Genomic DNA, 26,308 nt, shown 5'->3' with positions numbered 1-26,308 from the left:
TGATTCGACGCATGCATGGAAGCATTGCACTTCCGTGTTTGAGAACGTCGGTGTCTTCTACGTCACCGCGTTCTCTGTCCGCGGGGATTTTGGTCTGATGGTGTGTACACACATAAGACCAAAAGCTCCCAGGAGACATGTCCGATTAAAACGGTCCGCGGAGTCACGATTTACACTATTAAGGCTCCGCAAGCCCCGTTTGTGTGGGCACAGCAGCCCATTCATTTGAATGGTCTGCTATACCTGCGTTTCAAGTTGAAAAAAGTTCCCAGCGGTTCCCACACCCACAAACGCGCCATATTTATAGATGCGAGAATGAATGGCAGCCCCAAGGGTTTAAAGAGCAGTGCGTGAATTAGTGTGAATCGAGCTTAAAAGAACACTTGGAGATTCTGACAGGACTATTAATATTCAAGCTTGGTTCACACTATTGCGGGTGGTCATTCTTACTGGGACCCCCATGCATCTAAAAACCTGTGTTTCCGTCCCTTCTGGACTCAGGCATTTGAATGCTATAATAATATTTATGAAAAAACGCTATCGCCTTTTCCCAAAGTTTGCCCTCCTCTCGATACTCCATGGGTCTTTCACTTTGCAGAAACGGAACCTCCTCTGTTTTTTTATGTCTTCAGCGAGACAGCTCATCCCATCATATTAAAAGAACTACCACTCCTCCTCCTTTGTCACGATGGGTCTCGATTATGAACGACACTATAAGAATGGAAGAGATGTTGGCACTAGACAACGACACCTTTGATAAATACAAGGTACTGTGGTCCATCTGGCTCCGCTCCTCCACTTCAGACACCCTTACAGATATGCAATCGACCCCGGCAAGACCATCGTAACACGCAACCTAACCATGAGATGGGTTAAGGCATCTACACATTGGTCACCCAACCTCCGTCTATAAATTATTTCTTCCCATGAATGTCTCCTCAGCAGCCCTTCCGCCCTTCCATGACTCTCTCTCTTTTATTCCTCCCTTGTTTTCCCCCCCCTTTACTTTTTTCCTCTCTCTTACAATTCACGCCCCTCCCTGGGTCGCTTCTCCCCTCTTTTTTTCCTTATTATTTCTTAAAGAGGATGTCCGCTAAACAAAAAAAAAATTTAAAGTCAGCAGCTACAAATACTGCAGCTGCTGACTTTTAATATTGACACACTTACCTGTCCTGGAGTCCAGCGCCGTCCGTAGCAGAGGACGAGCGATCGCTCGTCACTCTGCTGCCCCCCCTCCGCCATCCTTGGTGAGGGAACCAGGAAGTGAAGCACTCCGGCTTCCCTGCCCGGTTCCCTATGGCGCATGTGCGAGTTGTGCTGCGCCTGCTGATTGGCTCCCGCTGTGCTCTGGGAGCCGAGTGTTCCCAGAGCACAACGGGGGGAGGACGGGAGGTGACGTCCTGCCCGCAGTCTTCCTGCAGACTGTGGCCAGAAGTGGGTGCAAATATCTGTCTTTAGACAGGCATCTGCACCCCCCTCCCCCCTGAAAGGTGTCAAATGTGACACCGGAGGGGGGGAAGGTTCCGATCAGTGGGCGTTCCACTTTAGGGTGGAGCTCCGCTTTAATATCTCACACATATGGTTTTATTAGGAACAACAAGGCTCTCCAGCCAGACTTACTCCTTGTAACAGGCGACAGTCGTCATTCCTAGCACTGTGTTGTTTGATAATAGGAGTCCCAATCTCTCAGAGCTCCATACCTTTCTGACTGGGGTGGATGCTGCATGGTCTGGGCTGTTGGTCAGGGTTGAGAGAAAAGTCTGTGGTAAAAATGTGCCCCTGGAGTAGCAGTCCAGGGGTGCCATACTTGCACAAGTGTTGAGGAGCACTTCGAGTATTGGCACCTTGGTCACTTCACCATACACACTTTTTTCACACCTGTAATCTTTGATTCCTGGCCGAAGGGCCGGCCACCGTATTGCACGATGGTCACTTTCACTTCTCCCCACTTTCTTTTTATTTATCCCCGTGTGCGTCACTTTTATGATTTTTTTTGTTGGTTGTTACACGTTTTGTCACTGTGTGATTAGTAGGGTGTAGGTCCTTGGGCCTGCCCTGAACGTCTTGGGAGGGGGTGGACATGGTCTTCTGGCTTAGTCTGCCCTCTTTCATGGGGTCTCCCTTCGGGGGAGCCCCACATAGTACTTGGATGGGTCTGTTTCGGCAGACCCTCCAGAGAAAGGGGTCCGGCTGGTTTCGGCCAAATGGACCAAGTGAAGTACCTCAGTCAAATTCTATGACCATAATTCACGGTTCACTCTAACCGATAAGCTGCAAAAGCTTTTTAAAGTGTTACTAAACGCAGGACCCTGCATTCACTATATCTGGTCTCCCACAGTACACAGAACATGGAAATGCAATAGTGTTAGTAAATATAAACTGCTAAATACCTTTTCTCATCAGCAGTATATAGCAGCCTTGTGACTTCTATCAGTGTCTCATTAAAGCTTGTTGGAGGAGTTTTTATTCTCCTCCGATTGCCCAATGAGGCTGCATGACCCCTGTTGATCACATGTAATCTCCCAAGAAACAAACAACTCTCTGGCAATACACACCAAACTGAGCATGTGTAGGCTCTGTTCTATCAGGATATGGATTGGTGACTGTGGAAGAAGGGAAGACCAGAGAAGACAGGATCAAACAGCCTTTTAAATAATGAGCAGGATTAACACCCTAGGTTCCACAGTGAGAACAACAAGCATGCTTTACTGCATATACAGACTGGTTTTACTGTTGTGGGTTTAGTAACACTGTAAGCGTCACCTATAAACAATTATGGTTTCCATTGTTTGTTATCAATTTGCGTGACTCAAACCCCATCTTTTATATTTTACCAAAATGTTGTTATTACCGTACATTGTGTTTTTTGCACTAAAAATCATTTTAGTATATTTCCTGAAAATATGCATTTGACAAACAGTTACATAAATATTGTGCAACATTAGAAATGGCAAATTCCGCCATTTTATTCTACAGGAACTCTGTTTTCAGAACACATATAGCTACATGAGGCTTTTAAAGTAATTGGGGTTGGGATATGGAGGGGATGTTTCCTATGATGAATTTTGTAAAAAATAAAAACCTTAATAAAAGTAAAAAAAAAAAGTAATTTTTCTAGAGAAAAAAAATGCAGATTTAAGTATGTGTTTGAAAAATTGCCCTGGTAGAAAAACGGTTAAACCTTTTTAGTGGGGGAAAACAAAACTTGCTGTAAGACCCCTTTTACACTGAGAAGTTTTTCAGGTGGTACAGCGCAAATCCGACGGTATAGCGCCACAATTTTTAGTGGCGCTATACCGCCACCGCGGCTCCTGCCCCAGTGTGAAAGGGGCCTAACTGTTAAAACCTATTAATAGAGTTGGACATTTAAAAAAAAAAATTAAGCCAGGGCTCGACAAATCCCGGTCGCTAGGTCGCCATGGCGACTAGAAGTAGGGTCCTGGCGACTTTTTTTTGTGAGCTGGCGCCATCTGGTGGTGAGCCGTTGGTATTACAAGTTATTACCACCAGATGTGTAAGCTGGCACCATCTGGTGGTGGCCGTTGGTATTACTGCCATCTTCTTCCCTCTAATTAGAACCCCCAAACATTATATATATTTTTTATCCTAACACCCTAGAGAATAAAATGGCGATCATTGCAATACTTTCTGTCACGCCGTATTTGCGCAGAGGTCTTACAAGCGCACTTTTTTGGGAAAAAATTACACTTTTTTTAATAAAGAAATAAGACAACAGTAAAGTTGTCCCCATTTTTTTTTATATTATGAAAGATAATGTTACGCCGAGTAAATTGATACCCAACATGTCACGCTTCAAAATTACGTCCGCTCGTGGAATGGCGACAAACTTTTACCCTTTAAAATCTCCATAGGCGACGTTTAAAAAACTCTACAGGTTGCATGTTTTGAGTTACAGAGGACGTCAAGGGCTAGAATTATTGCTCTCGCTCTACCAATCACGGCGATACCTCACATGTGTGGTTTGAACACCGTTTACATATGCGGTCGCTGCTCACGTATGTGTTCGCTTCTGCGCGCAAGCTCGTCGGGACGGGGCGCGTTTTCTGGCTCCTAACTTTTTTAGCTGGCTCCTAGATTCCAAGCAAATTTGTCAACCCCTGATTTAACCCTTTAATTTTAAATTGTTAGCATTTTTTTTTTTTAAATGATTTTTATTGTAGGTTTCAAAGTTAACAGAACATAATAGAGCCTATTGGGCATACCCAGTCTCAAAAACAAAACAGAAACAAAAAACACAATAAAAACAACCTAGCTAAAATCAAGGCACTCTAAACTATTGAAAAGTTGGTATGCTCTAACCGCCCGCACAGGGCCGAAATACTAGGATTCTTATTGGCCACTGTCCCTCTCAAACATCCTACAGAGCCAACTCTGGAATTTCTAAAAATACGCACTCTCCCGTATCTTATGTGTCAGGAAATACTCTCTCTAATGAAACATAAATGTCGAGATGTACAACAATTTATACCGTTAATTACCTATCCAAGTGTTAACTAGTCATCCGAAGAATCAGCAGTAGTATAAGCGGATTCCACCCAAATGTTTCACACTTTATGAAATTTCTTGACACAACCTGTAGACAGTGGTTTTGTATAATGGCAGGGCAGAAATGACCAGAGGTTTCCATAAGTTAAAGGGGTTGTAAAGGTAATTTTTTTACCTAAATAGCTTCTTTTACCTTAGTGCAGTCCTCCTTCACTTACCTCATCCTTCCATTTTGCTTTTAAAATGTTCTTATTTCTTCTGAGAAATCCTCACTTCCTGTTCTTCTGTCTGTAACTCCACACAGTAATGCGAGGCTTTCTCCCTGGTGTGGAGTGTCATGCTCGCCCCCTCCCTTGGACTACTGGAGAGTCAGGATGCCCACTAACACACAGCTCCTTTCTCTATCTGCAACGTAGAGCGCGCCCTGACTCTCCTGTAGTTCAAGGGAGGGGGCAGGCACGACACTCCACACCAGGGAGAAAGCCATGGGTGTAAAATACACTCTATGCATAATTTTGAACTGGACCAGTCTGTCCCTGGCTGAGACAAGTTGCGAAAAGGAACACTCCCATAGGTCTTCCCACTCTTCGGTGTCCATTTCGGGGAATTCCCTCACCCATTTAGCTTTTAGAGCTTCTAGTACCATGTGCACGTTGGGAAGTAATGTTTTATAAATGCTGGACAAGGGCTTGGCAAATCTTGGAGAGTCGATGTATACAGACCTACGTGGGAATGCTCAAATTGAGTATTGAAGGCATGCCTAAGTTGCAGAAAGCAAAACAGATGTGAGTTAAGGAGGTTGTATTTTTGTTTTAGCTCATCAAAGGTTTGTAGTTGGCCCCCAGAACATATTTGGTCCACATATTTAATACCTTTGAGTGCCCACAGACTGGGACCAGGTATTAAACTCAGACAGATTTGGATTAAACCAAAGAGGATTATGTGGTGAAATATGTCCAGGGGGTACAGGGCGTAGAGAATTAGCTACTAGCCATGCTTTCACAACAGCCTTCATAGCCATCGTCAGGGGAAAAGGTACACAGGGCCCATGATAGATCAGGTTCCGCAATGCCTCATAGAACCCAGACAGGCTGCCTCCAGCACCACAGCCGATATGGACTCATCGGAAATTAACCAATTATGTGTGTGCAACAACATAGCAGCCAGGAAGTATTTATGGAGGTCAAGACAAGCCAGACCTCCTTCCCTCCAGGGTCTTTGCAATACCATCAACTAGGCTGACCCTGGCCCCACAGAAAGGTGGTAAAAGAGGTATTAATGAGGCGAAACACTCTTTTGGGTATCCATAATCGGGGGAATGTCTGAGAAAACATACAGAAATACGGGCAAAAGTTTAATCTTAAATAAATTGATTCGCCTGATCAGGGATAAGGGGAGCCTACGCCTTTAGTCTATTCTTCATAGCTTGTATCAATGGGGCTAGATTTAATGTATAGTAATCGGAAGAGAATGATGAAATGTAAATACCAAGGTATTTAATTGTGTTGTTCCATAGTAAAGGGAGGTTGGGATCAGCTAGAGACTTAGCTGCGTCATCAATATTTGAAATTTGTCCTTCCGCACAGAGAACTTCCCATTCATTCAGCTGAGGCTGCAGAGAAAGGAATTGAAAAAACCTGTGTCCTTAATTTCTTTTGGTCTTAAATGTGAGACATCAGGGGTCTGTTTAGACCCCTGATATTTCACTAAATCCCCTTAACTGGTTCCAAAAAAAAATGGAAAAAAAAATTGTAAAAATAAAATACAAATAATAAAAATAAAAAAACTACCCACACTGTCCAATGCCCTACTGACACCATCCTCTGCCCTACTGTCAAAATGCACTGCTCTACTGACACGGTTCACTGACTTACTGCCCCCGTTCTGCCCTACTGACACCAAACTCTACTTTACTGACACCGTTCACTGCTCTTCTGATACTGTCCCCTCCCCTACTGACACAAACCTCTGCCCTACGGATATCGTCCACTGCTCTACTGACACCATCCTCTCCCCTACTGACCCCTTCCACTGCTCTACTGATACCATCCCCTGCCGTATGGACACTGTCCAGTGCCGTATTGACACTGTCCATGCACCATCCACTACCCAACTGACACTTTCCACACACCATCCACTGCTCTACTGATTGATACACAACTTATAAGGTAGGCCAAGTTCATATTTTTACAGTGTTATTTGTTTTAGAATTCTTAGTATATTTTAGGGGTACAAGAATGCTTTTTTTATACAACCATGCTCCTTTAAGCCCCTCTAACGTTTAATGCAATTTGGTACGCTACACATTCCACATTGTTGCTCTCGTTGGGGCGCCCAAAGGTGTCCCAGGTCTTCTACAATCCTATAGTGTATACTACAAAAATGTTGTGTGCCGCTAATGTGTTCAGAATTGGTTTAAATAAAAGGTAGCAGCCCTAGCCGCCACAAAAAAAGCAGCAGTGCTTTATGTGGAGATTTCAAGCTTCACCCCCCACAGCGGATTGGGAGAAGTACTGCCGGGAAGGAAGGAGAGCACACAGAAGCAAGCCTTAAAAAAAACAGCTTCTTGGCTCACTTCTTATTTTCTGGTGGCCCCCATCCTAATCCACTACAGAAGTGGGGCTTGAAATCTCTATTAACAAAACTTTTATTATTATTACCATCCTATACCTTATCTATGTATTTATTAGGCTACCCTCTCTGGGCAAGGGGGCTGGGAGTGAATGGATGGAGAACTTCCCTCTGGGGGGGTGGGGGCGCCAAACTGAGTCTTTGCCCCGGGTGAAAGAATGTCTAGCTTCGCCACTGCTATCACAGTACAAAAAGATACCAATTTTGTTGCATAGGCCATATATTAGAAGTTCACATGAAAAACAATTATGGTCTAGAGTTGGACTTTAAGTGTAAGTGTAATTAAGTGTAATTCTGGTTTAGAGTTGGCACGCCCCCGATGCGAGTGCCCGGCGGGCGCGATCACCGCCGGGCACCCGCGATCGCTCGTGACAGAGCGAGAACGGGGAGCTCCCGGGTTCTTTCAGGGGGAAAAATTACTGATCGTCTGTTCATACAATGTATGAACCGCGATCTGTCATTTCCTCTAGTCAGTCCCACACCCCCTTCAGTTTGAACACAATGAGGGAACATAATTAAACCCTTGATCGCCCCTAGTGTTCACCCCTTCCCTGCAAGTGACACTTTTTACAGTAATCAATGCATTTTTATAGCACTGATCGCTATAAAAATGCCAATGGTCCCAAAAATGTTTCAAAAGTGTCCGATGTGTCTGCCATAAGGACGCAGTACCGATAAAAAAATCGCAGATCGCCGCCATTACTAGTAAAAAAAAATATTTTTTTTATAAAAATGCTATAAAACTATCCCTTATTTTGGAGACTTTATAACTTTTGCGCAAACCAATCAATAAACGCTTATTGCTTTTTTTTTTTTATGAAAAATATGTAGAAGAATGCGTATCGGCCTAAACTGCAGAAATTTTATTTTTTTTATATATATTTTTGAGGGATATTTATTATAGCAAAAAGTAAAAAAAATGTTTTTCAAAATTGTCGCTCTATTTCTGTTTATAGCGCAAAAAAAAATAAAAAATGCAGAGGTGATCAAATACCACCAAAAGAAAGCTCTATTTGTGGAAAAAAAAGGACATTAATTTTGTTCGGGTGCCACGTCGCACGACAGCGCAATTGTCAGTTAAAGAAACGCAGTGCCGATTTCGCAAAAAGTGTCCCAGTCGTTGGCCCGGGGCTGAAGTGGTTAAAGTCTTTCCTAAAGCCAACAAAAATATAACAATGAAAACATATACATGAGCAAAAGAGTATAATATTTTTCTACATACGCTCATATTTCTGTCCCAGATCTGTATGCTGCCGTCCTGGCATCCTGCAGCTATCAACTTGCCATCTCTATTGTAGGTGGCACATGTTGGGATCACGCGTTTTCCCTGCGCAGATCTTGGTTTAAAGATGCTTTTATGCTTCTTATCACTGGACATGTCCCACGTCCGCACAGTGCTAATATAAAAACAAAAAAAAGATTAAAATTAAAATTAATTAAATATAGGAGACCAACAGGCATTATTTGTATTACTATTATAGCATCTAAAGGACGTTTTGCTTTTAAGCCAAAAAGTTCCATTTTGTTCTCATCTGACCAGAGCTAATTTTTCCACATGGCTTCCCCCACATGGCTTCTCACAAACTGCAAACAGGACTTCTTAAGGCTTTCTTTCAACAATGTCTCTTCTTGCCACTCTTTCATAAAGCACAGATTTGTGGAGAGCACGGCTAATAGTTGTCCTGTGGACAGATTCTCCCACCTGAGCTGTGGATCTCTGCAGCTCCTCCAGAGTTACCATGGGCCTCTTGGCTGCTTCTCTGATTAATGCTCTCCTTGCCCGGCCTGTCAGTTTAGGTGGACGGCCATGTTTTGGTAGGTTTGCAGTTGTGCCATACTCTTTCTATTTTCGGATAATGGATTGAACAGTGCTCTGTGAGATGTTAAAAGCTTGGGATATTTTTTTTTTTATAACCTAACCCTGCTTTAAACTTCCATACAATGCCCTGACCTGTCTGGTGTTTTCCTTGGCCTTCATGAGGCTGTTTGTTCACTAAGGTCCTCCAACAAATCTCTGAGGGCTTCACAGAACAGCTGTATTTATACGGAGCTTAAATTACACACAGGTGGACTCTATTTACTAATTAGATGACTTCTGAAGGCAATTGGTTAGTTAGGGGTAACAGAGCAAAGGGGTTGAATACAAAATGCACGCCACACTTTTCAGATATTTATTTGCAAAAAAAATTGAAAACCATTTTCCTTCCACTTCACAATTACCGTATTTATCGGCGTAAATCGCGCACTATTTTCCCCTTAAAATAAGGGGAAAATCGTGGGTGCGCGATATATGCCGATAGCCGCTTCCCGCGCTCAGTTTGAAATCCTGCGGCGACATATACCGAGTGCAGTACACTCGGGTACATTCGGCCAGGCTCGGCTTCGCTCGTGCTCACGCATAAACGTCACAGAGCGTGAGCGCAGACGGACGCCGGACCGGACGATGGACGCTGGGAAGACACCAAAACTGTAAGTAATGAAATCATACAACATTTTTTTTTACAGGAATTTCGGGGGCAACTTTAGGGGTGCGCGGTATACGCATAAAATCCCAATGAAATGCAAAAGTTTTTGGTTGTAACATAACAAAATGTGAAAGATTTCAAGGGGTATGAATACTTTATCAAGGCAATGTAACGGCAGCTTGTCTCAACACTTTGAGACAAGAGGAATGCTCTCTCCTCACGCTATGATAGCGTGATGAAAGGAATGCCAATAACCAGCAAGTGTGTTTACATCGTGATCAGCAGTGACTGGACACAGCTAACCACATGTTAAAGAGCTGCTGTGATCAGCTGTGTCTTAAATACACATCAAGCAGGGGGGGGGGGGTCACAATCACAGGAGGAGGTCATATGACGCCCTCCCAGAACTGGCCAACTGCGCTGTAGCCGCTGACCGTCCAAGAACTAAACTAGGAGGAGGTGTGAAATTTGGTTACTGTGTGACCCCTGGATATAAATGCTGGGGTAGGCCCCAAAAATTCTTAAGGGCTGAAAGAGTGACCTGGATATACTATGAAATATCTCCAGAATTACAGAATAAGTCCAGTTGACGGTGTCTGACTTCTAGATATAGCATGACCTGGATAAATGAGAACCTTCACGAATCTGTATAGAAAATACCAGATGATCTTTCCAGAGATTAAGTGTCCTTGTCACTTCCTGTGAGCTTAAGGGCCCATTCACACCTGAGCGTTTTCAGCTCGTAAAACACGCATCTCAAAAGTTCCAAAACACCCAACAAGCAAAATCCCATTCATTGAAATGGCCCCTGTTCACATCTGAGCATTCTGTTGCCTGAAGCTCAAAAAAGTACATGAGCTTCTTTTTAAGCAGATTTTAGGCTTTGAACTGCTTTTTACATTGGTGATCTTTTGACCTGTACAAAATTGTGCCAAAATCAGGGCAAAAATCGCACAACTTTCCACCTGAAAACGATATGCTTAGATGTGAATGCACCCTGACAGAAAGCAAAAACAAACTTGTCTTGTAAACTACTAATCTTATCCCTATGAAATGGAGGTAAACAAAAGGCAGACATTTTTGAAGCTCTGCCTAAGTGGCAACAGGGAAAGGAAGTGTGCTAGTTACAGAATTACAGAGTGAAAATAAAGGGAAAAAGTCTGAAGAAATGCATGCACATCCAAGGACATGTAAGTTGCAATATATTAAATTTTTACTTCTGGATACGCTTTCAGGCTCCATGCACACTAAAACAAATTCTGCTCCTAGAAGCCAAATACAGTGGAACCTCGGATTACGAGCATAATCCGTTCCAGGAGAATGCTCGTAATCCAAAGTACTTGCATTTCAAAGCAAGTTTCCCCATTGAAGTCAATGGAAACAAAAACAAATTTGTTCCGCATTGACTTCAATGGCATGGAATACCGCATGTGGCCAGAGGCATGGGGGCTCCGAAGAGCCTTGGAAATGGGCGAAAAGACCCGAGGACACCTCGGCTGATCTCGGCAAACCTCGGAAAGATTTTTACCAGGGTCAGCCATGCGGTCCTCGGTCCTTTCCGTGCATTTCTGAACAGCGCCAATTAGCGATGTTCGGCTCCGGCCCCCCCACTTCAGGCCAAATGCGGTACTGCACACCGATTTGGCCTGAATCGTGCTCGTTTTGCGAGACAACTCGCAAACCGAGTTAAGTTTTAAAAATACAGTGCTCGTATTGCGAAACGCTTGTGTGAATGGTAAGTCCTACAGACATTCTACTATATGACCAACATTCTTTCAGGCTTCCAGCTCCTTTTTTTGATTACTGTAACTCATACAAATGTCCCAGATCTGTTGGTGTCACCAGTAACTGCCAACAGCTACTGTTCAGAGGAACAAGGTTGGATCTTCTGTCCTTAACGTTATTCTACCTCCTAATAGACCAACGTCCCCACTCCGCCTCCTCCCTGTAGTGATATATAAACTTGTAAGTTCTACATAGCTAGACTCAAGTATTTAATGGAATGTTTAGGAGAAGTTCACCTTAAACGGTTTAAACCACAACCGATTACTCATGATGAACTCAAAAAACGGTTGCTGCTTTCCAAAACATAACTGCATCCTTGAATAGAACAACTAAGGGTGGGACTTTAAATGAAGCACATTACTGAATTATGACCAATATATATAGTAAAAATATTTTTAATAAAACAAAGGAGGCATAACATATACAAAATAGGATGGTATAATGGTGCTAAAGGGTTAAAATAGTCACAATCTAGAAGTTACATAATGGTACAGAATGGTAATGCATAGTGGTTATAGGTCTAAGTACATAAAAATCTAGAGAGTACATGATAGTATATAATTGTCTAAGGTTGATAGCCATAATAATAAATCCAGTATATGTAAACCGGCTTTGTAGTGGTAGCATATGAAAAATATAATAATATAATGGTTCATTAACGTAGAATATTGGAGAGTAAATATTGAACATATACACTGACATATGATCATTAAACGGCTCTACGCGTTTCGTGTTCACTTAAACACTCATCAGGAGCAGATACACAGTGTATGGGTATCTATAATAAAAAGAGAAAAGCTATAATAATAGGGTAATAGACATAATGGAGAACATAGAAAAGAGAGGGAACAGCTATGGTCCCAATCACTCTCACCTAGTTATAGTAAATGGGTAGGATCGTGGCATGATATTGTAAAGAGGGGGCAGCTATAGATAGCGTCGTCTCACCGATGGGCAAGGAGGATTCCCACTCTAACTTGAACACGAAAAGTGCTCTTCAAGGTTCTATTAGCTCTGGTCATTTCTACAAAATATGTAGAAGAGTTGTCCATAGGTCTTTTTATAAACCGTTTTAATGTTTGAGGTTTATTGTCTTTTTTAGGCAAATTTCCACAAAGTCATCTCTCCAGAATAAGAGAAACACATTACTGACAGAAGCATGAACCAGACCAGTGAAGTAACATTCCTGCTCATTTGTCTTCCAAATGTCCAGCGTCTCCTACTGTTCCAGCAGCACGCCACCACGTCCCATAGTAACACGGCTGTTCTCACGTCTGCTAGAAGTACAGCGGGTGTGTGAACATGTAGCCGCAGACCCTGCATTGTATCACACCCTGTGATCATGGTTATTCCTCCTTCACAGCATTCATCATGGCTCCTGGAACGGATTCCATGGTGGGTTCATAAGGAGAATTGTGTGCACAGTCATCAATCTCTCAGAGTGGTAATTATTACTAATAGTGTTTTCTTTGCAGTCCCATTAAAACTATTACCCTAATTAACAACATGGACATTTTCTTGTTCAATGGACAGTCTAGGAAATGTTAGAGTAAATTTAATGTGAAAGGCCTGAAGAAAACCCACACGTTACCGTGGCAGCCCGTCACGTCTGGTTTTGACATGACTCAAGGTTGTAAATGCATTAAAGAAACACAGTAGACATGACGTGCTTTTTTTAAAATTATAAATCTGTAGAGCCAACATTCCCACAATGTCACAAAACTAATGCTAAAACTCTGCTAATTTCAGTGTAATACATATATTAGCCAGTAATACGACCTATATTTTGTGTAGTCAAGCTAATAACATACTGTATACTGATGGCTTCCTTTGATTTGCTTGCTCAGTGTATAGGGCATGTGTAAAGTTTTGGTGCAATCGTAGTAAGGAAACAAAGAAAGGGGAGACTGTAACGAGGGTTGGGGGCTGTACATAGGGGGCGGTCTTGGGATGGCGATTTAGAGCTGTTGGTGAAGATCTGTACTGTGGGGATCACTGGCTTGGGAATGGGGGGGTTGGGATTTGTGCTGGGAAAAGGAGGTAATTTTTGGCGGTATTCTGTACCGTGGCCTGTGCATTATGCAATTCTAACCCCCACTTTCTATGTGGTATACACTCCTGACCTCTGCGTTCTGCGTTACCAACTCCTGACTCCAGCATTCTTTACAATATTCGCACCTGTGTCCTGCATTACGCTTCCCTTTCTTCTGCCCAACTGAGCTGTAGCCGCTGACTGTCCAAGAACTAAACTAGGAGGAGGTGTAAAATTTGTGGAACCACACCATCCTTTGGTTACTGTGTGACCCCTGGATATAAATGCTGGGGTAGGCCCCAAAAATTCTTTAGGGCTGAAAAAGTGACCTGGATATACTATGAAACATCTCCAGAATTACAGAATAAGTCCAGTTGACGGTGTCTGACTTCTAGATATATCATGACCTGGATAAATGAGAATCTTCACAAATATGTATAGAAAATTATAGGCTTTTTACATTGGTGATCTTTTGACCTGTACTCAGTGTATAGGGCATGTGTAAAGTGTTGGTGCAATCGTAGTAAGGAAACAAAAAAAGGGGAGACTGTAACGAGGGTTGGGAGCTGTACATAGGGGGCGGTCTGGGGATGGCGATTTAGAGCTGTTGGCGAAGATCTGTACTGTGGGGAATACTGGCTTGGGAATGGGGGGGTTGGGAATTGTACTGGGGAAAAGGTCATTTTTGGCGGTATTCTGTACCGTGGCCTGTGCATTATGCAATTCTAACCCCCACTTTCGATGTGGTATACACTCCTGACCCTCTGCGTTCTGCGTTACCAACTCCTGACTCCAGCATTCTTTACAATATTCGCACCTGTGTCCTGCATTACGCATCCCTTTCTTCTGCACCCTCTGAATTATGCACTCCTAAGCTCTGCTCTATGCACTTCTAAAACCCTGCACCCACTGCGTTATGCCCACCTGAGACCTGCACCCTCTGCGTTATGCCCTCCTGAGAACTGCACCCTCAGCATTATGCCCTCCTGAGAACTGCACCCTCAGCGTTACGCCCTCCTGAGAACTGCACCCTCAGCGTTACGCCCTCCTGAGAACTGCACCCTCGGCATTACGCCCTCCTGAGAACTGCACCCTCAGCGTTATGCCCTCCTGAGAACTGCACCGTCAGCGTTATGCCCTCCTGAGAACTGCACCTTCTGCGTTACGCCCTCCTGAGAACTGCACCCTCGGCATTACGCCCTCCTGAGAACTGCACCCTCAGCGTTATGCCCTCCTGAGAACTGCACCGTCAGCGTTATGCCCTCCTGAGAACTGCACCTTCTGCGTTATAAAGTCCTGAGCCACGCAGCCCCTGCGTTATGCACTTTTTAGCCCCACACTCTGTGCATTACCCACACCTGAGCCTTGTGCTATAGAAGCTATGTCATACATTTCATACTTTTGACCACTGCACTCTCTACCATGGGCTTTATATGACATACCCCTGGCCATTGCACCCAAAGAAAATTGAACTGAACTCTTGTTCAATTACATTTTTGTATGAAGTTTTGTATGTATCCGTTACATTTTTATTTGACACACAGTAAGGAAAGCATATTTTGTGGTTTACAAGTACTGTGGCATAAGTGTAATGTGTATACAGTTTGTTGCCGCTGGTTTTATTTAACCATTCCCTTAAGCTCCTTCCATTGTTCGCGTCATTGGCCACAGCCACACTGCCCTTTATTCCTGCAAGCAATTTCTTGGGGGGGGGGGGGGGGCAGGGACTGAAAAAAAATTATCGGCCCCAGGTATTATATATGTAAAATTTCCTGCAGAAACCTTTTATGAAAATGGGGCATTACACATGATTATACAGTCTCTGCCTCTGAAAGAACTTACTATCTAATGCAGGGTTTCGCAACCTTTTTTCAGTTAGGGCACCCTTTAAAAAAGTATAGTCAATCTCAAGGCACCCTTTAAAATTATGGTCAGTCTCAAGGCACCCCATTCTAAAATGTAAAAAACAAACAAAAAAAACGATTTTAATATCTTTACATAATACATCAACATCCACATATAAGACACTCAACGTTAGCAGTGATTTATTCTTCCAAAGCAAATACACTTTTGCACACTGGTACTGACTTATATTCCTATGTTTCTCTTCTCCCTCAATTTCTCTCCATCAGTTAGCTGTCGCCCCATTGCTGAGGGCGAGAGTCCTCCTTATCAACGGATGACATCATTAGTTGTTACGATGCCAGTGTCCAGAAAGTCATAATGGTGAATGAAAACCCGTGGCTATGTGTAACTTAGAGCCGGTTCACACTGGAGCGACTCATAAGGCGTCCCATTCCCATGCAATAGAACCGTTCTAATAGGAGCGACGCAAGTCGCTCCGACTTAGAAAAAGGTTCTTGTACGACTTCGGGGGCGACTCAGGGCGATTTGCATTGACTTCTGTACAGAAGTAATTTTGCTAATCGCCTCTGAAGTCGTCTTCAGGATGTCTTGCAGAGTCGCCCCCGAAGTCGTGCCGCCGCAGTGTGAACCGGCTCTAAAGGCAGGCTTCATCCACCTACTGGCTTGTATACAATTTTTGATACATTTTTGCCATGGCACCCTGATTGAAAAAGGCTGATCTAAATGTTAATGATACAAAGGAAACCAACACAAACACACACATATACGGGTCAGTGCGTACCGAATGCCACAGAAACCACAAAATAAGATCTGCTGCAAAGTTTTTGCTAGAACTTGACTATGCTTCATCCAGACGTAAAAGAAACATGGACCCTGCATGTAGTTGTACATGTACATGTTAAGCATCATTTAGTACATGCCATCTTCAGTGGAAATTGCTAGTCAAAATGATTTGTAATTTAAGAAATCAAGGTAGCCGAAATCATAATAAAATATAATTTTTATCAATTGAAGTTTGGCCTGAACCCATATTGAGTCTCTATTGAGCAGTTAGACTGTCCATCACCATAATAAGCAATAGGAAAATTTAAGAGACAGGGAACCGTGGAACCAAACTAGAATTTTAAAAGAAAAAAAAAATGCAAAGGTTCAATGAAAATTAGAGGCTTTAGTTTGATATATGCGAGATGGCAGCACTGACATAGGAAATACATAGTGTATGGTCTCTATCACCTCAATTAGCAGGTCACTGGCTGTTTTGAAACTATGAAACGGAACCCTTTGCTTAACCCTTGTCAATCCAATTTAAAGAATGTGCTGTGATTGAGTATCTGACAGCATAAAGTGTCCCCTAAAATGAAATTCATTGATGTATACAACTATTTATGCTGATAATTCCATTAATGTGAGCACTGTGCTTTGTTAGGTAAAAAGATGAAGAGGTGGCTGTAACGGAATGACCCATGACAAACAGAGACTTTGGAAGGATGAGTGTGTCTCGGTTATTCTGGGAAAGGGGATGGATCGGGTCCTGTTGGTTGGAGTGTCAGATAAGCTGTTGTGGTTGATGGAAGGGAAATCGTAAACGGTGGTGGCAAAGAGAAAAAATTTGAATTGTGTGAGAAACAAAGTATACCTACCCTGTGACAGAATCTGGTGAGCTTCACAGAGAACTAAGGACAATTGACCAATCACTCAAGACATTTCTGACAGAATGGAAATTTTTCAGGAGTGTGTAAGTAGCATCACTGCCATTTGTGTGCTGTGGCCCCTCAGATGCTCAAAGCTGAAAGAGGACAGCTTAAAGATAATTTACAGCAATTATTGCACTAGGGCGCAGGTGTCAAACACAAGGCCCGCGGGACGAATCCGGCCCTCCAGGCCATTTCATGTCGCCCTTGCACCTCTCCTGCAACCGCAGGAGAGCTCCAGCCCTCCTCTGGTCCTCCTCCAGACCCCTACTTTCTGCTTTCAAGCAATGCATCCAGCTTCTTCCCAGCAGCAGCATAAGGAAAGGGGGTGCAATGTGATGCAAGGGAGAGTGGGGAACTCAACTTCTAAAGGTGGGGTGGCTCTCGACATCTAATGTAAAGTGGAGGGGATGCGCTGGACATCTAATCTTAGATACAACCGGCCCTTTTGTGGGCAATCATAATGCTGATGCGGCCCACAATGAAATTGAGTTTGACACCCCTGCTAGGGAATCAAATGAGAATCCAGGTCTTACTGCAGCAGATGCAGCATTGTCAGCCCACAACAGAAGATAGGAGCACACTGAATTATTGGCAAAACAATAAGGATTTTTCTGTGATTGCAGTCATTTTAAAGGGTCTAACCTGCCTCTCTCAACCTTCCTAACCATTGAAAAAACTTGCCAGGCACATGGAATCCCTGCTAATAATCTCTATAGCTACAGCTCACAGTACTAAAGCATGACGGTCACTGGGAAGAATGCTCCTTACATTGGTGGTCATTGGGAATAATCCTTACAGGTAGCTAAAAAGATCATTGGTGTCAGTGGTTACTTATCTGAAAGGCAGGAATTGTCCATTGCTCAAAAAAACACTGGCAACCTCCGGAGGAACCCTAGTTGATCCAGTTGAGAAAGGCCGATGTAAACATTCGGAAGTGTTCATATATTGCAAAGGTATACTACAATTTCTTTGCCCACACACATACTTTAATGTTCCTTTGCCGTGACCACTTAAGAACCGGAAGGATTTGCCCCCTTAATGACAAGGCCATTTTTTGCGATACGGCACTGTGTCGCTTTAACCGACAGTTGCACAGTTGTGCAATGCTGTACCTGAACAAAATGACCATTTTATTTCCCACAAATAGAGCTTTCTTTTGGTGGTATTTGAGCACCTCTGCGTTCTTTTTGCGCTATAAACAAAAAAAAAAAGACTGTAAATTTTGAAGAAAAAATACAAATACAGGCAGTCCCTGGATTACAATCACGTTTTTTGCATAGCATAGGGAAGGGTTAAAACCCATGTCATTTGTTTCAGCAGATTTCACCTCACTTTCTGCCCCTATAACAATTGGATTTTGAAAATTTTGGGCTGTTGTAGAAACAAGAATTGGTGATGAAACGTTAGAGGAGACACCTTTTGCCCATGATGATTGTTACAGGAGTAAATTTCCCTTCCTAGGGGTAGATTTCCTCTCACTTCCGGTTGTCTCCCTCTGTTTGTAAGGAGGAGTAGTTTTTAAGTCGGATGTTTGCAACGCGGGGACTGCCTGTATTGTTTTACTTTTTCGACAGATGTCAGCGGTGACATGTCCGCTGACATCCGACCCACTCTGATCCGCTAAAGTGTGACCGATGGAAACCCTATTTTCCATCCGTCTGGCGGAGCGGATGAAAAAGGACTTTACGGTCCATCTTCATCCGATCCCCCATAGGGGACAGCAGCACTCTGACAGGTCGGTCTCTGCACAGTGTGCAGAGACAGACCTGTCTTCTGCCTGCTCAACGTGGATTGACGAATCGATCCCTGCTGAGCAAAGCGGAGAGCGTACACGGACACATCTGTGTGAAAGGGCCCTAACCATGAGTGAAAGAAATGTTTTTGTGTTATTTATATTCTCGGAAAAATGGGCAAGAAATCAATAAGTTCTGCCAGGGTAAACTTATGAGCACAACTGTATATCTGCTGTCTTCAGCTTTATGTACCGTTTAGAAAGTACACACAGTGTTAGAATTTTCACTTCCTCATTCAGCAGTAGCAGTGTAGTGTTGATTTACACTGGGAGACAGCTGATAGGAGGAAAGGCACACACCCCCCTCCACATAGGCAGAAGACTTTCAGAGCAGTCCTGTGAGTAGAGCAGCTTTCTGCTAATCTATTTATAGCAACCACCCTGACACAAATTCCAGCCTGGTTTTATCATGCGTCTGAGAACTTGTCAGAAGTTATGATGCTTATAATAGAAGAACAGAGCAGGAGAAAGCCACGGGACTTATGGTGTTGTAGAGAGATAAGAAAACACTGCAGATATATGTGCCCAGCTCAAATTGTATAAATCGTGTTTACTTCCACTTTAAGAATAACATAGTGCCTTTCAACCATTTTACATTTTTAGTTAAGGTACAGACTACAAAGTATTTTGCTGGCTTCGTAATACTGGCCATTACCTTCTATTAGGGATAAGAATGTGAAGGAGATTTTACTAAAAACTGGAAGGAGGAAGCAGAAGCTAAAACTGTAGTACAACACTAACAAACACAGTGCACATCTGCACAACACATTGAACATGTTTTATTATTATCAGGAGAGAGATTCTCAGTCACTTAAAACACACTACAATGAATGAAATATTTCTGCAGTATGGCCCTAAGGAGAGCTAACTAATGAAGCCGGTAAAAGTCCAGCAATCGACAACTCAAATCTGTTCCAAATCCTCTACAGGAGGTAGTTGGGCCTGAGTAAAATAACATGGCACCCTACAGTGTAGCCGTGCTCAGGAAATATGGCTGGATCCAATCTCCTCTATTAAATCTACCCTGAAGACGTTTAATTAGCCCACCCATTCATCAGATTTAAAACACAATATGTACCGTTTTGTATATATATATATATATATATATATATATATATATATATATATATATATATATATATATATATCGTTCTAGAATAAAAAATAAAACTATCAAAACATTGTTTTCTTTTTTATAGTAAGGTAACAATGTAAATACTGTATTTATTGGCGTATAACACTCACTTTTTCACCCTGCAAATCGGTTGCAAATAGCGTGTGCGTGTACTGCAATTTGGGCAGCCTCGGAGAAAACATCCCTTGTAATAGGAATCAGTGTGACAGGTCCTCTTTATGGAGAGATGTGGGGTCAATAAGACCCCACATCTCTCCTCCAGGCTTACAAGCATGAGATTGTGAAAAAAAATTCACCGATCTCATGCCGACAGCCGAGATAGCGGCTTTGTTTACTTCCGGGTATAGGGCGTGACGATATAACGTCTGGGCCTCTGACGGTCATAGAGATGCGATTCAGTTCGCATGTGTTGCGCTTTACAAGTCTCTCACTCAATGCAAAACATTTTTACTTTTTACTTTATCAGCTACTGTCAGACTTTAATTTAAGAGGAAAATATTTTTGTCTTTACAACCCCTTTAAGCAGGCCATACACGGTCGAATTTCTAAAAAAATAAATCTTTTCAAAATCAGAAAGTTCATTTTTTTTGTGATCCGATGATGCCACCATTGATTTTCGAATTTCGGCCGACCAAGCCTTCATGTTGCTACAGAATTTTTTTTTCGTTGCCGGGAATATTCTTTTCTCTCCGGGAATTTTCTTTTCTTGCACATGCCCTTTTTTTTGCCATTACATTTCTCGCACAATCCTCCCATCATTGATTAGAAAATCGTTTGTTTTTCCAACAAATTTCCAACATGTCCGATTCCTCAAATTTGATTTACGCACGAAAATCGGCTGTTGCTGCAGCCCACTGACGGTGAGAAATTCGTAGGAAAATTCTTTGATACGATTTTCAAAATTCGAACCATGTATGGCCGGCTTTAAGCTTTCCACACTCTTGTATGTTACAAATGTTGAAGATTCTGATGGAGGTTGTGGCGCTTCAACAGAGTGAAGAGAGTATGGGCTGCCAAATCAGTCAGAAGAATATGTCCTCTTCTATTGCAGAGAACAGTTTTTTGTGTCTTTATTGTGAGATGACAGTGCATTTTAATACTTTAATAGAGGTGGATGCATGTGTAATACAAGGGCCGTTATGAAAGCCAAGTAAAGTGGGAATAACTTTTTTAGGCCCCTTTGACACATTCTGTCAGTTTTTCATTCATCCGTCAACGCATCTCTATGGAAAAACAGATGTAAATGGATGAACATCTATTTACATCAGTTTACATCCACATCATCTGTTTTTTTAAACTGATCAAAGCTCAATTTTTCTTACGTTTTTGTATTGGTAGTGGATGTAAAAAAAAACAATGAGCACCGATGAATACTTCATCCATTTTGACGTGACTGAGCGGATGAAATGACTGAGCATGTGTGAAATGGGCCTTATTAAACTTACATATGTCATTCAAATTTCACATGTTGGAAGAGTAAAGCAGCACATAAAAGGATTCTTTTTTTTTTGTTCAACCAGCAGGAAAAAAAAGAAAACTTGATTCCCCCATCCACACATTCGAGGTGGATGGGGGAATCCTCCCACTGTGCCTTTATATTCTGACAGAGGGGAGACTTCCCCACTATCAAAATACACTAATCAGCGCTGCTGGATATAGCCACAGTGCTATTGAGCAGAAATTTGCCAACAGGGCAGTTGTACAAAAGTCGATTGGTTGATCGACTTCTGTACAAACCACCCTTCTCATAATAAAGACAAAATTTGTTCCGTCTCTGCTGAATTGGCCAAATTTCAATCCATAAATGGCTGGCTTAACGCTTCCTCTGTAGGAACTCTACTTCTTTGCATTAATCACAGATAAATAATGGATTTTAAGTAGATGCAATGTCACAGAGTTCTTGATGAAGGTGGGGTGCAGCCTGTACGACATACATAGAAGGCTACAGAAAGTTAACAGAGAGATGACACAGTTGACAAGAGTCACGAATGACAAGACATTGCTCTTTTCAATGGTGTCATCTCTGTAAACATTCTGTTAGCTTTCTATGGATGTCGGACAGCCTGCACCCCTCCATAAAGAACTCAATGGTGTTCGGCTTAGAAAGAAATTTATGTTTCTACTGCATTCAAATTCATGCCTGTTAGCCCATGTTTGATTCTGGCCTCAATTTCCAATTTAAAAAGTTCTGTCCACTTTTGCCTTACTTTTGGAGCAGCTCTCATACTTGCTCTTGCAGTACCTACAAAAAAAAAAAAACACTGTATAATGTAAATATGGTCACCCTACCAGGAAGCTGGAGCCTCAGTCTGTACCTACCCATGCCCTATTACTTGTTGGTCAATGTGACGGTCTTACTGACCGATAAAAAGAAACAGATGCAAGGGACGGACCAAGGTAAAAAAAAAAAAAATTCTGAATAATAATCTGCTCAATCTAGGACTCTAGCATGGATTATGTAGACATTTAAAAAATAAACTAGGAAGAAGTTATTTTCATAAGGCCACATTGCAATAATCAATTATAAACTACAAAGAGTCAAGCTAAATTGATTTATTCACTTAAGTCATTTAAAGGAGTTGTTTTTAAAGACCGCATATCAAAACAAGGGCGCTGCCAGAAGTAAATAATAAAATTGATGGTAAAGTTGTAAACTCTGTTTCTCTTTTCCTACAGTCAAGAAATGCTCAAAGTCACTCTCTACTGCATGGGTTGAATTATCTCATTAAAGCTACAACTTAGATGTACTTCACTGCAACGACACCCAGGGGAAAGGCTGCGTGATTGTCCTCAAGAGGAGAGACCAACAACAGATCAATATATTTCCCATCCTCCATACAGATGGTATTCAGATCATTTAGACCTTGTGAATTATAATATACAACTGATATTTATTAGTGCAAAAAAGAAAAAAAGGTAAAGTAACTCCAGACAAAGGTTCCCCCCCCCCCTTTTGAATAGCGTGAGAAATGATTAGAGAACTTTTGTTGAGTTTTTCTTGTGGTTTGTGTCTCCATTTTGTACATCCTTCTATTAAACACCAGCACTAGAAAAAGAAGAATGAGTGGAGGAATCACAAGGACAAGACGGGCATGGACCGCACTAAAAACTGCACAGAGCTCATTAAAATTGATCACTCTACTAAATAAAATAAATAGTGCCATTAGGACAGGATATATGTTTAGGGGTACTTTCACTTGCCCCATTAAAATGATCACATAATCATCTCATTAGCTTGTCATAGCTCATCAACCTTAGCAATTGTGGATCAATAGGAATTAAAAAGCCATTCATGTAAGCTATGCATTCAGTGGTAGTATAGCAGGCAGGGTCTTGGAGTGTATTTTACCAATTCTCAATGAAAAGAAAGTAGTTGAAGACTTTTACTGTACTTTTATGCTTTTAATAGCCCACAATTTTAATCAATAACCTGCTTTTTAGGTAAACCAAAGAATGAGAATAACAATTTCTATTAAATGTATATTTCCCATCTCCTTTTTCTCCAGGGATTTTATATACTATCCAGGTAAAATTAGTCCTTTTACAGGTTTCCCGGGTTATCTGGACTGGGGACATTAATACTATCATAGATGTAGCCTTGGATTCCTCCAATCCTCAGAGAACATGTACACCAGATCATCAACTACACTGGGCCCAAACATTTGACCTCACTGAGGTGTGGCAATTTAAACATCCACACAATAGAATTTCCATCTTTCCATTTCCCATAGATCTGGTTCCCGGATTGATTTACCGATTAGTTTCAGGCTGACACTGGGTACTGTGCGAGCCGCCTCCTTTCTGATCATTCGCCCCTAGAACTTACCCTTGATGTAGGAGGCAGTAGGAATCCAGGGTGCTGGCATTTAGACTCCAAATGGATCTCTAAAGAAAAGGTACGGGATGTAATGTCTGATCAAATTGTCCATTATTGGGAGATGAAAAAAACACTCCTCCTCCCTTCAGATGGTATGGAATGCATTTAAAGCCTATGTGCGGGGCCAGTATATGTGTGCTATTAAATTGGTGAGGGAGGAATGTGCGGCACAGGCATCTACTTTGGAACAAAATGATTATGAGGTGGTCTTAGCCTTTGCTACTTCTCCTACTGGGGATAATTATTCCATATTAGCCCATGCTGCAGAGAATTATCTCTTCATTTTACATCCCTCACACACTCTGATGCTGCAACCCAGGTGGGGAGATGGTTTGCATCAGGGGATAAAAATGTCAGCCTTTTGTCTAATCTTGCAGCAGTTCATCGTCAACAAACAGTAATATCTGAGCTGAGATCAGTTTCTGGGGAGTTGCTCTTGCATCCCTCTCATATATTACAGGAGTTCCAAAGCTACTTTAAGTCGCTATATAGCCCTATTCCTTCCTTGTCTACTGCGGCATTGCTAGATACTCCGCAGAATCTCTCCTTGACAGTTTTGTCAGAGGAAGAGGCAGGTGCCTTGGATAAAGAAATTTCTATTCCTAAGATAGAACTAGCCGTTCAATCATTTCCACCTAACAAAACGCCAGGGCCTGATGGGTTACCTGGTGATTGATACAAACTGTATGCAAACGAATTGACCCTGGGACTCTGCAGTGTATTTACAAAATGCGTTGATGCACACGATCTGGCCCCCCTCCATTTATCAAGCACACATTGTGCTCCTACCTAAGCCAGGCAAAGACCTTATGCAGAGGGCCTCCTACAGGCCCATTTCACTTTTGAATTATGACTTAAAAATCCTAACCAAATTATTAGATGGGCGACTTATGAAAATTCTGTATAGACCAGAATGGTTTCATGCCAGGTAAATCAACAAACATTAATTTACGCAGTGTGTCAACACACATGCAACTCCCCTCCTCAACCTCAAAATCACGAGTGGTGATGTTAGACATAGAAAAAGCATTTGACTCTGTGGACTGGGCTTAAATGGCAGAGGTTCTGGAGGTCATGACCTTTGGTCCTTTTTTTCTCAAATGGGTGAAATCTTATACAAAGTCGGTGCAAATCAGGTTGGGGGGGGGGAACCTTTCATAGCCCATTTTCGTAGGTAGGGGGATACTTTCCCCGGCCATATTTGCATTAATGATGGGACCTATAGCTCAAGCTATACATGAAACGCCCCTTATTCAGAGGTTTTTTTAGGTAGGTACCATCACAGAAAAGGTGGCATTGTATGCCAACCATCTTATTCTGTTTTTCAGTGATCCAGGCCCATCCCTCAAGGAAGTCTTAGCGTTGATCTCCTTTTCAGGTTTAAAAGTAAAACGTAGATAAATCCCATATTCTGCCAAATGATGAAACCGCGCAAGCGGTAGCGGATCCTACCTTACCACTAAAACAGACCATCTCCACTAGGTGCTTAGGAGTAATAGTTTCCTCAAAAGCCTCTGAATATTGCTCATTAAATCTCTTACCTCTGATACAAAATGCAAAGCAGCATATGAAAGTGTGGAACAATCTTTCTCTCTCTTTAATTGGGAAGAGTAATCTTATTAAATGAAGCTGCTCCCTTCCTTGTTGAATATCCTGCGTCATGCTCCTGTATGGATTCCAATTAAATATTTTAAACCATTTGAAACAATTATCTATTATTTATGGGGTTCACATCAACAAAGGTTTAGACTAGCAATACTGCAGAGGCCTTGGATGTAGGGGGGGTTAGCATGCCCCGATTTACTTTCCTATTTTATAGCTGCCTTGCACTCCCATGCCCACAATTGGCTGATGCGATGACTGCCACAGTCATTTTGGAGGCATGCTCTAAAAGAGCGGTTACACCCATAAGCATTAGTTCAGTCATGGTTTTGGTCAACTGAATCACCTGCTGTCTTGTTGCATCTCTTGAAGGCTCTGGCTGTGAGTTCTCCTCACCATAAGTTCTGGTTCTGTTACTATCTGAACATATTTGGTCCCTACCTGTAATATGGTTCCAGTTGCTTTAGTGTTCTTTGAGTCACTAATGTGGAACAAGTGAGCAGATCAAGAAAGTCTCAAGGCACTGTACAGTAGCAGTCAACAGACAATTAGTATTATACAGGATTTATATAGCGCCAACAGTTTGTACAGCGCATTACATGAGGGCAGACAGTACAGTTACAATACAATTTAGCAAAGGAGGAATCGGAGGGCCCTGCTTGTTAGAGTTTACAATCTAGAAGGGAGGGTCAAGTGAAACAAAAAGGGTAAATAACTGTGGAGGGTGAGCTAATGGAGAAAATAAACATATAGTTGTTAGGTGTGGGTAGGATAGGCTTCTCTAAAGAGGAGAGTTTTCAGGGATTGGACAGTGATTGGACATGGGGCTTAAATGAGAGTTTAGAGTCCAGGACTACATCAATGACCTTGGCATGTAGGGGTGGGCTTATAGTTGTGCCATTGATTTTTGACAGTGAGCTCAG

The 26,308-nt window shown here is 42.3% G+C and overlaps 1 protein-coding gene across 2 annotated transcripts in view; it reads right to left on the bottom strand.

The window, feature by feature from the left end:
* Positions 1–26,308, bottom strand: part of WDR70 (WD repeat domain 70) — a 422,360-nt gene that overhangs the window by 200,095 nt on the left and 195,957 nt on the right. For both annotated transcript variants that reach the window (XM_040338525.1, XM_040338517.1), the window contains exon 10: positions 8,360–8,534. In XM_040338525.1, the coding sequence (XP_040194459.1) occupies positions 8,360–8,534 (175 nt within the window). The remainder of the gene's footprint in view (positions 1–8,359; positions 8,535–26,308) is intronic.

This window comes from Rana temporaria, chromosome 1, assembly GCF_905171775.1.
Source record: "Rana temporaria chromosome 1, aRanTem1.1, whole genome shotgun sequence".
In the NCBI taxonomy this organism is placed as follows: domain Eukaryota; kingdom Metazoa; phylum Chordata; class Amphibia; order Anura; family Ranidae; genus Rana; species Rana temporaria.
The sequence above is the reverse complement of the archived record's forward strand: the minus strand, read 5'-3'. Positions and strand labels throughout refer to the sequence as shown.